This window comes from Ursus americanus, chromosome 21, assembly GCF_024610735.1.
Source record: "Ursus americanus isolate L20-20 chromosome 21, mUrsAme1.1.p, whole genome shotgun sequence".
Classification (NCBI taxonomy): domain Eukaryota; kingdom Metazoa; phylum Chordata; class Mammalia; order Carnivora; family Ursidae; genus Ursus; species Ursus americanus.
In genome coordinates this window covers 49,437,013-49,451,842 of record NC_142147.1, presented here as the reverse complement: position 1 = coordinate 49,451,842, position 14,830 = coordinate 49,437,013, and the positions used below count along the sequence as shown (strand labels likewise).

Genomic DNA, 14,830 nt, shown 5'->3' with positions numbered 1-14,830 from the left:
CCAGCTATCAGCGTATACGTCCCCTATCTTACACCCAAAGAAACACCAGAGGCCAGAGATATGGCAATAAGGAAAATCAGAGGAAGGAAGGAAGTACCCCCTCGAGAGGTTTCTGGAATACCCGCACATATCTGTCAGGGATGATGGACGTTTAACACGTCTGGCAGATGGCAGAGGGCTTGCACCGGGCAGGGCTGTGGCGCGAGAGCAGGGCACACCGCCCGTCTCTGTTTCAGTTCCCATCTTAGTCACGTGTGTATGTCTCGCATGTCTGTGTACGCGGCCTCATTTCAGACACATCAACATAGGAAGCCGGTTTCAGGCTGAGATCCCAGAGCTCCAGGAGAGATCGCTGGCTGGAGTTGATGAGCACATAGCTTCTCTGGTCTGGAAGCCGTGGGGAGATGTGACGACCAACCCAGAAACGCAGGACAGAGGTGGCTGAGACTTTGGGGCCAAATTCCCAAGGGCCCTGCCCCCACCCCCCTCGTCTGAGGACTTCTCCTCCCAGTTCTCCCCTCGGCCAAGAAGTAGTACCCGGGGTGAGGGGGTGGGGAAGGCTCGCCCTTGGTGCTGTGTGTCTTCCCTAGAGTGGCAGTCTCCTGCCCCCAGCTCCCTTCTCACGCAGGTCCGGCCAGGCCGTTCACACCAAGTGCCGGGAGCAGGGTTTGTGCCCTTCCTCCTTGTCTCTCCCTTCCCTCATCCTGCTTTCAGCTGAGCCCTGAGGGGTCGGTGACAAGGAGCCCCCCTCTCTGTGCTGTCAGGGAAGTGTCCTCCCTGGCACTTGCTGACTCCTTGTGTCTCCTGTCTCTCCCTCTGCTGGGACCACTTGCCTTGCCGGGGAAACAGTGACTGAGCTCTGCAACGTGGCCTGCTCCAGTGTGATGCCGGGAGGGGGCACCAACCTGGAGCTCGCTCTGCACTGCCTGCACGAAGCCCAGGGCAACATTCAGGTGACGTGGAGGCAGGGGCAGGGCGAGCGGGCGTCTGGGGAAGCCCCTGGGGCCGGGAGCGGCAGGTGCATGCCGTGGGCAGTCTGCTTGGGGGTTTGCGGCTCATGAAAAGTGAAGGCAGGCCACCGTCCTGCTTCCCAGGGGCTTTGGGATTGGTGAGCTGCAGGCGTGCGCTCAGTGAATTAGCTGTCTGTGTGGTGCAACAGCCGTGCGCGGGTTCCTCCAAGACATCTCCGGGCACTGGGGAGCTGGCGCCCAGTAGACCCATCTCAGGTCCTGTGCTGATCGGGTTTACTTATGGAGCTTTCTCTCTTCGATTAAAAACCCGTGCGTGAAAACCTCTGATGGAATAGAATTGCCTCTGTCTCCTCCAAGGACCCTGCTCACATTCTTGAGTAGCGGGAGAGGAAAAGTGCGTCACGCAAGGTCGGTCCCCAAGAGTCAGTGCCACGGTCAGGCTTTTTCTTGAGCTGAGAGGCAGCGGCAGGCACATAGTAGGTGCTCGGCAGAGAGATCAACCCATCTCTGTGGGTTCGGCTGGGTGCTTGTAATGTTGTGGCGCTGGGTCGGGGCTGGGGCCAGCTTGGGGGCCCCGTCTTGGCTTCGTGCTCTGCTGCGGCCGTCTTGAAATTCTTCGTAAGTTTTGAATGAGGGCCCAGGTTTTCATTTTGCACCAGGTCCCACAAATCCCATGGCGGGACCTGACCGGGGAGCAGGACAAAACCCCTCTTTTGTGGGCTGACGTTTTAGAAGAGTCAAACAGGAGATACGTTTTAGAAGATTGCTGGAGAGTTAACGCTATGAAGGAAATGTAAGGGGCCAGCGCGCAGGGGCAGTGCTAGTCCAGATGCCGGTCCTTGACAGCCAGGAGCTCACAGCAGATTAAACCCACACAGTCTACTGCATCAGGAGCACTTTGCCGTGAGGAATCGACGTCCGCGGCGCTCAGCGGTCCGCTTAGTGATAATAGTCCACGTGGCCACAAGTGGTTTACAGGGGGTGGCTGGTCTGTGGACCAACCCCATTCTGAGTAGTGGGGCAAGGGAAGGCCTTAGGGGAGCTGGAGGTGTCTTTGGAAGGAAGCAAGTAGCCTGCGACTCCTCTTGTTCCAGACCGCCCTGGAGACCCTCTTACTCCGAGGACCCCAGAAGCCGCAGACTCACCCACTGGCCGACTACCGCTACACAGGTGACCGGGCAAGGCTGTGGGTGTGGCGTTTGCCTGGCTGAGACCTTGTGAACAGTCAGTCCCAACAGCAAGCTTTGCCTGCGCCTTTTGGGAGTTCTCTCGGGGCCTTCGCCTGCCTTTCCAGAAAGGCCTCTCCTCTCTGGCGGGGACTCCATGGGCATGTTTCCTTCTAGTTGCATCCTACCTTCCCCCTTTCTGGTGGTTCCCTCATGGGCTGTGCCCAGCCAGGAAGGGGATGCCCCTGGCCGGGGAGAGGGGGAGGCGGGCTGAGCTTCGGTGGGCAGGCCCACCCTGGTTCAGGCAGTCTGGGGCCCTCCCCCAGCCTCGGCTGGTCTCTCCACCAGGGCAAGCCTCCATGGCTGCCTCCGTCAAGTGCAGGTCAATGGTGCCTACCTGCTAAGGTTTTTGTGAGGGTTGTGGGAGATACAGCAAGTGAGCAGCTTAGCAGAACATTGGACACATAGTGCTGCTTAGTGATGGCTGCTTCAAAAAGGAGGGTGGTCGGCACGCCAGCCCTGTCCTTCCCCCTGCTCGGCTCTTTCTCTCATAGGTTCGGACATCTGGACCCCCTTGGAGAAGAGGCTTTTTAAGAAGGCATTCTGTGCCCACAAGAAGGACTTTTACTTGATACACAAGACGGTAAGGTGAATGTGGGAGCGCTCGTGCAGACAGGGCCTCGCCTCACACAGCTGAGCCGAGCTAGAGCGAGGTGCTGGGAGCACCTCCAAACACTGGCGAGGTGCAGCAACGCTTAGGGCTCGAATGGATGAACGCTCCCATTCTCTGCTTGAGAAATGCTCCGGGGAGGCCCTCCTGGCAGCTAACGTCTGCCTGCTCGCTCGTGCGCCTCAGGCATCGCGCAGCCCTTACACGTCTCACACACGCCCGTGCGCGCGCTTAGGAAAGGCTGAGACCCTACTACACTGAATGTCCTGGTGGTTTTTCGTTCTTTTGTTAACCTGATGTACACAGAGCTGCACGTAATCAAAGTGCAACATTTGATGTTTCCGTGTACTTACACACCTGCGAGACCATCACCACGGTCAGGATCACAAACACATGCGTCACCCCGCACACGTTTCCCCCTGCACCTCGGTCCTCTTTCCTGCCAGCCCGGTTCCTAGTCAACTCCTTGTCTCCTTTCTGTCACTGTAAATTAGTTTGCATTTTCCAGAGTTTTCTGTGAGCGGAATCCTCACACGACACGTGCTCTGCTTTGCCCAGCCCCTTACACCCTCGCACTCAGCATCGGGGAGATCCATCCGAGTCTTTGAGTACCAGCCGCTCGCCCCTTCTCACTGCCGGGGAAGATTTCATTGCGTGGGTGTACTACCGTCTGTTTCATCATTCTGCTCTTGCCACCTGGCTGGTTTCCAGATATCGGCAATTGTAGATAAAGCCGCGTGAACACTCGATCGCGTACAAGGCTCTCATGGGCCGGCCCTGTTTTTCCGCGGGGCAGATACCTAGCAGGGAATGAGTACATCACACGGTGAGTGTCATGTTTCACTTTGAGGAAACTGCCAAATGGGTATCCAGGTCGGTGGAAACACTTCATGTAACCACAGGCCTTGCTCGAGCGTTCCAGGGGCTCCGCGCCCTCCCCAGCACGCCCCGCTGACGCCCCACTGAGATCGGGCCTCTTTTCGCCCCGTTCTGAGCACGCAGCATTCTCTCCCTGCGCTTCCCCAAAGCCCGACGATGCTAAACATCTTTTCATGCGCTTGTCACTGTCGTCGTGCCTCATGTAGTGAGGTGTCTGCTCACAATCTTTTGCCTATGTTTTTTTGGGGGTGTTTGTGTTTTTATTAAACTGTGGGAATTCTTTATTTGTTCTGAACACAAGCTCTCCATCCAGATACCTGCTTTGCAGATATTTGCTCCCAGTCTCTGGCGTCTCAGTCTCGGTTCAACAGTGTCTTTTGAGGAAAAGTTTTAGACTTTGAGTAAGCTCAGTTTATTAATTTTTCTCTTATGGACCATGCTTCCGGTGGCGTCTCTAAGAAACCTTTGCCTAACCCAACGTCATCAAGATTTTCCCCTATGTTTTCTATTTTGTAAAGATTTTTATTTATTTATTTATTTGAGAGAGAGAGGAAGCAAGCAAAAGAGAGAGAGAGCACGAGCAGGGGGAGAGGGAGACGCAAACTCCCTGCTGAGCTGAGAGCCAGATTCGGGGCTCAATCCCAGGCCCCTGGGATCATGAACTGAGCTGAAGGCTGACGCTTAACCAACTGAGCCACCCAGGCGCCCCCCCACCACTATGTTTTTTTCTAGAAGTTTTATGGTTTTCCATTTTCCATTTAGGTTTATGACCCATTCTGGGTTGATACGCGGTGCAAGGTATGGATTGGAGTTTGTTTTCTGTGTATGCATGTTAACCACTCCAGTACCTTTTGTTGAAAAGACTATATTTTCTCCACTTAGTGGCCTTTGTACCTTGGTCAAATATCAGTTGGCCATATATGTATGTGTTTATTTCTGGACTGTCCATTTTGTTCGATTGATCTATTTGTCATTAAGCTGTTAGCATGCTTGTTATTACTCTTGCTTTGTAATAAGTCATGAAATCGGAAAACATTAGTTCTTCAACTCTGTTATTCTTTTTCAAAGTGTTTTCTATCCTAGGTCCTTTGCATTTCCATGTGAATTTTATTTTATTTTATTTTATTTGTTTATTTTTTAAAGATTTTATTTATTTATTTGACAGAGAGAGAGACAGCCAGCGAGAGAGGGAACACAGGCAGGGGGAGTGGGAGAGGAAGAAGCAGGCTCATAGCGGAGGAGCCTGATGTGGGGCTCGATCCCATAACGCCGGGATCACGCCCTGAGCCGAAGGCAGACGCTTAACGACTGCGCCACCCAGGCGCCCCCCATGTGAATTTTAGTATTAGCTTGTCAATTTCTTTAAAAAAATTTTTGATAGGATCTTGTTTGGTGCGGCATTGACTCTCTAGGTCAATTGCAGAGAATTGGTATCTTAACAGTATTTAGTCTTCTGACCAATGAACAAAGTATATCTATTTACTTAAGTCTTTAATTCCTCTCCACGGTGTTTTGAAGGTTAGTGGGTAGGTATTGCACACCTGTCATCCAATTTATTCCTAAGTCATTCTGATTTTATGCTGTCATGGAAGGTTCTTTTAAATTCTGGTTTCCAGTGGTTTCTTGCTAGTATACGTTGAAATAAAATTGAAATAATATTGATCTTGTGTTCTGCAGTCTTGCTGGACTCACTTCTTAGTTTTCATAGCTTTTTTTGTAGATTCTATTGGATTTCCTACATAGGTAATCATATCATCTGCAAATAAAGACAGTTTTATTTCTTCCCAAACTGGATGCCTTTCATTTTTCGTTTCCTCCCTGCACTCTAGAACCTCCAGCACCTTGCTGAGTAGAAATGGTGAGAGCAGACCTTCTGGACTTGTTCATGACCTAGAGGGAAACCATCCCCTGTTTTCCCTCTTAAGTATGACACTAGCTGTGGGGTCCTTGCAGATGTTCCTTATCAGGTTGAAGAAGTTCCTTTTACTCTCAGTTTGCTGAGAGTTTGTATCAGTAAATGATATGGGGTCGTAGCAATAGTGCTTTTTCTGCGTCTGCCGAGACGCTCCTATGGTTATTCTTTTTTATTTTAGTATGATCAGTTACATTGATTTTTGATTGCGAAATCGACCTCACATTTCTGGGATGAGCTCCACTTGGTCCTGATGTCTTTCCTTTATATGTATATTGGTGGATTCTATTTATTAAAACTTGGTTGATATGGCCCTTTCTTCTTCCCTAATATAGGTATTTAGTGCTATAAATTTTCCTCAGAGTACTGCTTTGATACATTTTGGTATGTTGGGTTTTCATTTTTATTCAGTTCAAAATACGTTTTCACTTTCCTTTTTTTTTTTTTTAAAGATTTTATTTATTTATGTGACAGAGAGACAGCCAGCGAGAGAGGGAACACAAGCAGGGGGAGTGGGAGAGGGAGAAGCAGGCTCCTAGCAGAGGAGCCTGATGTGGGGCTTGATCCCACAACGCCAGGATCACGCCCTGAGCCAAAGGCAGACAGACGCTTAACGACTGCACTACCCAGGCGCCCTTCACTTTCCTTTTGATTTCCTTTTTGACCTTCGAGTTACTTAGAAGTGTGTCATTTAGTGTCCAGATATTTTAGGCTTTTCCAGAGTTTTTCTGTTACTGACTTTTAATTTAACGTCACTGTGGTCAGAGAAATACTTCATGTGACTCAAATCCTTTAAAATTTTTGGATTCTTGTTTTTGGCCCAGAATATGGTCTATATCTTAGTAGATGTCCTTAGTGCACTTGAAGAAGGTATATTCTGCTGCTATTGGCTGGAGCTCTAGAAATAACAGTTCAAGATGGCTGATAATGTGGGTTGGGTCTTCCATACCTTGACCATCCACTTGTTCTGGCAATTATTGGGAATGGGCTATTAAAATATTTGGCTGTAACTATGGATCTGTTTTTCCTTGTAGTTAGGTTTCACTTCCTGTATTTTGAAGCTCTGATTTAGATATGTAAACATTTAGGATTCTTAAGTTCTCTTGATTAATTGACCTTTTTATTGTTATGAAATGATTTCCTTTATGCCTGGTATTATTCTTTGCTCTGAAGTCTATTTTTCTGGTATTAATATAGCCAATTTCTCCAGCTTTCTTATAATGGGTGTTTGCATGGTGTATCTTTTATCAGCCTTTTTCTTTTAACCTATTTGTGTGTTTATATTTAAAGTGTGTTCTTATAAGTAGCATGTGTTGGATGGTGCTTTTTTATTTGTTTTAATGGAAGTATAATTCACATACGGTGTTACATTAGTTTCAGATGCACAATATAATAATTCGGCACTTCTGTACATTGCTCAGATCCCATCAAAAGAAGTGTGCTCTTGATCCCCGTCACCTGTTTCCCCCATCCTCCCATCTGAGAACCACCAGTTTGTTCTCTGTGTTTAAGAATTTGTCTTATCTTTTTAAATTTTTGTTTGTTTTGTCTCTGAAATTCCTCACATGAGTGAAATCATATAGTATTTGTCTTTCTCTGACTGACTTATTTTGCTTAGCATTATACTCTCCAGGTCCATCCATGTTGTCACAAATGGCAAGATTTCATTCCTTCTTACGGTTGAGTAATACTGTGTTATATGCTTTTAAAAAAAATATCCAGCCTTTTAATTAGGGTGTTTAGACCATTCACATTTAACATGATTATTAAGATAGTTAGGTTTAAGTCCATCACCCTGCTGTGTGTTTTCTGTTTGTCTCATCTGTTCTTTGTTTCTCCTTTCTGTTTTTTCTGTCTTCTTTTGGATTAATGTAGTATATTTTAGGATTCTGTTTTATCTCCTTTGTTGGCTTATTGGCTTTAACTACTATTTTGGTGGTTGCTTTAGGGTTTATACTGTGCGTCATTAACTTATCACTGTTGAACCTTCAAGTGATTTGATAGCACTTTATGTGCAGAATGAAAACCGCAGAGTAGTGGGCTTCCATCTCTCCTCCTGGCCTTTATACTGTGATTGTTATGCCTTTTATTTTATACATGTTATAAACCCCGCAATACCTTGTTACTGTTTTTGTTTGAATGCCAACTATGTTTAGAGATATTTAAATAATACAAAGTCTTATATTTTTTACCCACATAGCTACCATTTTTACTGCTTGCATCCCTTTTTGTAAATCCGTGTTTCCATCTGGTATCATTTTCCAGAAAGAAATAGATGCGAATCTTTCACCACTTCTTGTGGTTCGGGTTTGCTAGTCATGGATTTTTCCAGCTTCTATGTATCTAAAAAAGTCTTTATTTTGCCTTCGTTTTTGGAAGCTATCTTTGCTAGGTATGGAATTCTAGTCTGACAGGTGTTTTTTTTTTTTTTTTAATTCTTGCAGTCATTTAAAGATGTTCTCCATTTCCGTCTTGCTTTTGTTGTTTCCAGCAAGAAATCTACTGATTTCCCTGCCTCTGTTCCTCTGTATAAAACATGTATTTTGTTTGTTCTGGCTGTTTATATGAATCTCTTTATCCCTGGTTTTGAGCAGTTTTATTATGATGTGCTTAGCATGGTCGTCTTCTTTTTTTTTTTTTTCTTTTTTTTTTTCTTTTTTTTGTGGTTGGGCTTGGTTGAGCTTCTTAGATCTGTGGGTTTTTAGTTTTCATTAAATTTGAGGAAATGTGGCCTTCTTTCTTCAGATATTTCTTGTGACCCTCCCATCTCCTTCAAGGACCCCACTGCTGTGTGTGTGTGTGTGTGTGTGTGTGTGTGTGTGTGTGTGTGTGTGTGTGGTTTCCTGCACTTGCCCCATGGCTCACTCATGCTCTTTTTCATTTTCCCCGACTGTTTTTCCTCTGTGTTTCATTTCGGATGGTTTCTATTGCTGTATCTTCAAGTTCACTCATCTTTCCTCCTGCAATGCCAAATCTGCCATTAATCCCCTGCCGTGCAGTTTTCATCTCAGACATAGTTTTTGTCCCTTAAAGTTCTCTTTGGCTCCCTTTCATATCTTCCATGTCTCTACTTAACTTTTTGATCATGTATTATACAGATATAATAAATTTAATGTCCTTTCCTGCTAATTCTAACATCTGCATGTGTTCTAGGTTCATTTTGACAGACTGATTTTTCTCCCTGTTCGATGTCATATTTTCCTGCTTCTTTGCATGCCTGGTGATTTTTCACTGGATTTCAGGCATTGTGAATTTTAGCTTGTTGGGTGCTGGATATTTTTGCATCTTATAAATATTCTTGACCTTTGTTCCGGCACAGTTACTTGAAAACAACTTGTTCCTTTCGGGTATTGCTTTTAGGTTTTTTTAAATGGTACCAGAACAGCTTTTTGTCTATGGCTAATTATTTCTCATTTCTGAGGCAAAACCGTTCTCATTACTCTACCAATGCCCCATGAATTAGGAGGTTTTCCACCCCAGCTGGTGGGGACAGGCACCGTTCCTGGCCCCTGTGAGCCACAGGCGCCTTTCCCTCTGATCCTTTAGGATGGGTCTTTACTTAGCATTGTGTTGTCTCTCCCCACGCACTTCACTGAATACTTGAGGGGACTCTGTCCAGATCTCTGGCGTTTTTCTCCGTGCTGCCGTCTCCTCTCCTGTCCTTTGTCCTGTGGACTCTCACCACCTTGGTTTCCCCAGGCATTCAGCTCCCTCTCAACTCAGGGAGTCTGCTGGGCTCTGCCTGGGTCCCTCCCCCTGGGCCGTGGCCTGGAAACTCTCCCAAGGCAGTAGTGTATTTTCTTCCTCTCAGATGTTTTTTGACTGATGCCCTAGTGTCTTTCCAACCACTGTTTCCTGTATTTTGCCTGTGTCTTTTCATTGTTTTGGATGGGAGGAAGATCTAAGTCCTCCTTTTGCTCCATCTTGTTTGGAAGCAGAAGTTCAACTTTTTGGCTTTTTTTTTTTTTTTTAACTTCGTGCTGTTTCCTAGATGGTCGGGGAGATACTGTTTTGACTCTTAGTTTGTGAAGACACACAAAGCTGAAAAAATTTCACACGGAGAAGGTATCCTCTGAAGTGAGCTCCAGATACTAAATGGCCAAGTGAATTTACCTGAGAAATGTTCTTTCCGGAGCAATTAAACTTTTCCATTCTGTTTTGTTCTTACAGAAGTTGTTGTTAACAGGATCACTTCTTAGTGGAGAGAGGAGCAAACGGTGGGGTCTGAACGGCCAGGATCAAACCGTGCCCCCAGGGCCTCTTCCTTCTCTCATGGGCCCCTTCCCTCTGGACTTTAGGGCCCTGCCTCACTGTCGCAAAGGCTGCGTGGCCCCCACTGCCTCAGGGCATTCTGCTTTCATTAGTCCCAGTTGGCAAGCGTGTGGCTGCTAGCCGTGATGGCGCCCTGAGCACCCTCGTAGTGTGCCTTCCGGTGTGCCCTCTGTAGGGGAGGATCTCCGGCATGGACCTGCTCCCTGGGGTGTGCAGGGCTTAGCTGGTGGTGGCGTGGTGGCCTCACTCCGAACCCCTCGTCACCTGCAAGGACTTCGTGATTCTCTGCCCCCGAAGGGGCACGCCAGGCGGATGCAAAGAAGCTTTTCAGGATGGTTTTAAAAAAGTGGCCCCGTGGGGAGGGGATTTAGGGCATCATGGCGACACTTGAGGCTGCTCGTGAGGTGTTGCCCAAAGCTGCCTTCTGTTTTCTTTCACTAGATTCAGACAAAGACTGTAGCCCAGTGTGTTGAGTATTATTACATCTGGAAAAAAATGATCAAGTTTGACTGTGGCCGAGCCCCAGGACTGGAAAAGAGGGTCAAGAGAGAGCCAGATGAGGCAGACAGGACAGAAGCAAAGGTAGAAGGTTCTGGGGGAAGGTGGGGCTGGAGTTCAGCGCACATCGGGATGCCGCTGCCCACCGAAGTCAGGGAAGGGGGAAGGGCTTCCCTGCCGAGCCAAGCGGCTACCTGGGAAGGGTGGAGGGTCGGCACCCTTCCATCGTCGCTTCTCTCCCTCTGCAGGTCACTTGCAGCCCTCGGGAGAGACCCAGCCACCGTCCCACTCCTGAGTTCAAGATAAAGACCAAGAGTTACAGGAGGGAGTCCATTCTCAACTCCAGCCCGAATGCTGGCCCCAAGCGGACTCCCGAGCCGCCGGGGAGTGTGGAGGGCCAGGGTGTCTTTCCCTGCAGAGAGTGTGAGAGGTACCAGCCCTGTCCCTGGATGCGCTCACACCACCTCCCCTGGGCCACCATCCCCCCCCTGCTGCCCTCAGGCGACCCGCCTTCCCCCTGCTCTGACTTGTGTCCTCTGGTGACTCCTCAGGGTGTTCGACAAGATCAAGAGTCGAAATGCCCACATGAAGCGCCACCGGCTTCAGGACCATGTGGAACCCATCGTCAGGGTGAAGTGGCCTGTGAAGCCCTTCCAGCTGAAGGAGGAAGAGGAGGAGGAGGAGGAGATAGGGGCTGACATCGGCCCCCTGCAGTGGTGATGGGGGGGGAGCTGGGGCAAGGCAGCAAGTCTGGATGGGGGCCTCCAGCCTTGTCACCTTTCCCCTCGGCCTCTCCAGGGGGTTGGGGCACCCCTCTACCTCCTCCCCACCCTTACTGTCCCTCACTGGCCAGCCCGGCATGGAAACATGGTGGGCATTGGCCATAAATAGGCAGGAGAAGCACCCAGTCATCAGACGCTCCATTCCCTTTAGGTTTTAAATCGTCTCTCCCCTTCTTGCAGTTCCACTCCTTCTAGAGCAGGGAGGCTTGGGGAGGGAACGAGGTGGATCTGGGTAGCTCTTAAATCTTCGCCTCAGTTTTGGGGTTTGGTTACATTTGTTAGATAAGGCCAAGATGTAGAGAATCAGTGGGAAGATACCTTCAGATCTCCAACATGTTGGGGACCCCTCTCCAGGGGAGTCTCTCTGCATTCCAGATTCAGTCCCTAGTCTTGCAATGACTTGTCCATTGTTAGGTTTTTTTTTGTACGTGTCGACTTGTAAATCTTATTAAATTGGGTTCTTGAGCAGCTGTCTTCTGGCTTCCCTGGCCTATTGATCCGACCAAGGCTTTTGAGCCCCTGCTCCTTGCTGGAGCCACAGCAATGAGTAAGCGGGGGGCAGGGGGGGGCTCCTACACTCACTCGGCCAGCATTTAGGAAGCACCTACTACAGAGTATAAGCCCGACGACGCCCAGTCCGTGCAGTGCGGCTACAGTGACGCAAGAGGAACAAGGGCCCTCCGTGTAGAGCTTCCGTTTTTGGAGGGGGAGAGTCGCGGTGGTAAATGAACAAAAAGGTGATCTGAGATATTGATCGTGGGTATGCTCGTGGCCACGGTAGCAGGGAGGCAGTGCAGGCTTTGGCGGTCAGGAGGCCTGGTGGCTCCCGTGGCTCAGCCGTGAGGTCAGGAGCGCCCGCAGAGGCCAGCCTCAGCCTGTCGGCTGCCACAGCACCAAAAATCCCCTCTTCCTACACCAATAGCCAGACCTCCGGAGGCTGCGGGGAAGAGAGCACGTCCCTCCCTCGTGTCCCTTTTGAAGAGCCAGGAGTGCTTGTAGCAGCCCCCAGCAGAAGCCCCTCCTATCCCACCGGCAGAACTGTAGCCCGTGCTCTTTCTCCACTGATCCCTGGCAGCTGGAAGGAAAACGGCCACAGTTTTCCCGGACACTGAGGGTGTGTCTCCAGGAACCGGGGAATCCAGTGTGATCTCTCAAGTTTGTTGCCACCAGGTCAAAACTGGAATTCTGTTTGCCAGGAAAAGAAGAGGACACGGGGAGGGCTACTGGGCAGGTAGACCGTGTGTCCACCACAGGGTGACATGAAGAAAATATAAAGTGGGGGGCAAGTCCTAGGCAGTGTCCAGGGCATGGCAGACAGTGGCCGGCCAGCGAAGGTACCCCGAGGAGACTGCTGGGGCCAAGGCCAGGATTCCAGGCCATGGCACGGCAAAGCACTCTGCCGCAGGGGCTAGTGGAGGGAGGTCTAAGAGCTTCCGGATACTCTGTGGAGCTTGTAGGAGGCAAGATGGCAAGCGTAGACAGTAGGTATGGTGGTAAGAAGGTGAGATGGTGGCCCAGGCTGAAGAGGGACAGAAACTCGGGGAGTAGGGGAGCATCTTAGGGGTAGACTCAGCCTTGCTGTTGGGTCCCCTCCCAGGGAGAGGTGGTAAGGGAAAGGACAGGTCAGGGCCAGCATGGCAGCTTTGGGGCTCGGCACCTGAGTAGATGTCAGTAAGTCAGATGGGGAAGAGCGGGGATACCTCAGAGGACTGATCGCCTCAAGGTGCGATTGTGTCCATCATAGCAGGTGCTGTGTTCTGAGGGACTGGGGGAGAGCAGGGCAGAGGGTAGTGTCAGCCATCCCAGGGGGGCCAGGTTGCAACTAAGTAACCTGGGCAGGAGGGGGAGCGGAGGAGCAAGTTGAGTTTGAAGCACTTAGGACCCTTGTGGTTAAGGGAAAGGGCTCAGAATCAGGTATGCTAAGAGCTGTAATTTACAGCCCGACTCCTTTCTTTGTGACCTTGGGCAAGTCACTTTCCCTGTTTCAGCCTCCATGTTCTCATTCTGTAAAATGAGATGGCAAGTGCCTTCCCCTACGTCTCGGTTCAGTGAGAAGAGGTAAATGACAGGTTTGGCAGGGTGCCCCGCAAGAACTGAGCAGCTGCTGTTTAATGCGTCCTCCTGCTCTTATTGTTTGGGTCTCGCCCTCAACGACAAGCTCAGCTGCTGGAACGGAAAGACCCTGACTTAACGGGTGGGTGGTATATTAGTTCGCTAGTGCTGCAAAACAAATCGCCCTAAAATTCAACAGCTTTAAACAAACTGGAGCTTTTATAATAGCACCACTCAGACAGGGAACTGAAACTGCTTGTGGTGATCCAGACCCCCCCCCCAACACCTCCCCACACTGATCTGCGGTCGGAAGACAGTGCCCACCGCAAGAAGGTGGTCTAAGAGAGTCTCAGAATGTCAGAGCAAAGGTTTCTTGTGAATTACTCCGCCTCAGCTAAACCCTATCCTCACCCACAAATAACAGTGTTTTCTCCCCCAGTAGTCCTCGGATTATGTGTGTCTGAATTATCTGGGAGTCCTGTAAGAAAATGCATAGTCCCGTATGCTGTCACTGACTTTCATAATTGGAATCGTTGGGGGTAGGGCCCTAGAACTTGAATTTTTTTTTAAAGATTTCATAGTCGAATCGTTTTTAGATTTTTTCAGAAAGATTGTGAAAATGGTACTGACAATTCTGATAAATCCCACACCCAGTTCCCTCTATTGCTTTTTTTAAAAGATTTACTTATTTGAGAGAGAGAACTCAAGGAGGGGGAAGAACAGAAGGAGAGGGAGAGAAATCTTCAAGAAGACTCGCCCTGAGTGCAGAGCCCAGCTGGGGCTCGATCACAGGACCCTGAGATCATGACCTGAGCTGAAATCAAGAGTCAGATACTTAAGCAGCTGAGCCACCCAGTCTCCCCTAATTAATATCTTAGATGAGTGTGGCACAGCTGTTACAATTACCAAACCAATATTGACACTATAAGTAAAGTCCACACTTTCTTCCCATTTCCTTAGTTGTTACCTAACGTTCATCTTCTGTTCCAGGATCCCACCCAGGACACCACATTTCATTTAGTGGGCATGTCTCCATAGGCTTCTCTTGGCTGTGACAGTTTCTCTGGCTTTCCTTGTTTTTAATGATTTGACAGTGTTGAGAGAGCCTGGTTAAGTGTTTTGGAGAATGTGCTTCAACTGGGGTTTGTTTGATGCTTGTGATAGATGGGGAGAAGGTGGTGTCAGGAGCCATCCTTCACAGAAGTGACGTGCCATTCACGTCCCATTATTGAGAGTACGTTCTGTCAGCGTGATTCACCACTGTTAATGTTAACCTCAGTCACCTGGCTGACAGTGGGTCTCAGGTTTCTCCACTGGAAGCAGGCTCCCCATCCCCTTCCCATACCACACTCTGGAGGGAAGTCCCGGGGTCGTCCACACTGAGGAGTGAGGGGTTACACTCCACCTTCTGGAGGGAGGAGTCGACATGAACTATTCGGAACTCTTCTGCATGAAATATTTGTCGATTCCCCCCATGTATTTGTTCAGTCATTCATTTACACCAGCATGGGCTCAGGGACATTTTATACATTGGATTATAATCCAGTACGAGTTTATTGTATTGTTCAAGTTGTTCCAGCTTTGGACATTGGGAGCTCTTTCGGTTGGCTCCTGTGTCTCTGACATAC

General features: G+C 49.1%; 1 protein-coding gene across 2 annotated transcripts in view; it reads left to right on the top strand.

Moving 5' to 3' along the window:
• The window catches only part of ZNF541 (zinc finger protein 541), a 30,368-nt gene extending 18,760 nt beyond the window's left edge, over nt 1–11,608 (top strand). For both annotated transcript variants that reach the window (XM_087853365.1, XM_045772287.2), the window contains exons 9-15: nt 295–437; nt 850–953; nt 2,066–2,141; nt 2,692–2,780; nt 10,312–10,452; nt 10,617–10,798; nt 10,920–11,608. In XM_087853365.1, the coding sequence (XP_087709491.1) occupies nt 295–437; nt 850–953; nt 2,066–2,141; nt 2,692–2,780; nt 10,312–10,452; nt 10,617–10,798; nt 10,920–11,088 (904 nt within the window). In that variant the 3' untranslated portion in view covers nt 11,089–11,608. The remainder of the gene's footprint in view (nt 1–294; nt 438–849; nt 954–2,065; nt 2,142–2,691; nt 2,781–10,311; nt 10,453–10,616; nt 10,799–10,919) is intronic.
• The last annotated feature ends 3,222 nt before the right edge of the window (nt 11,609–14,830 follow it).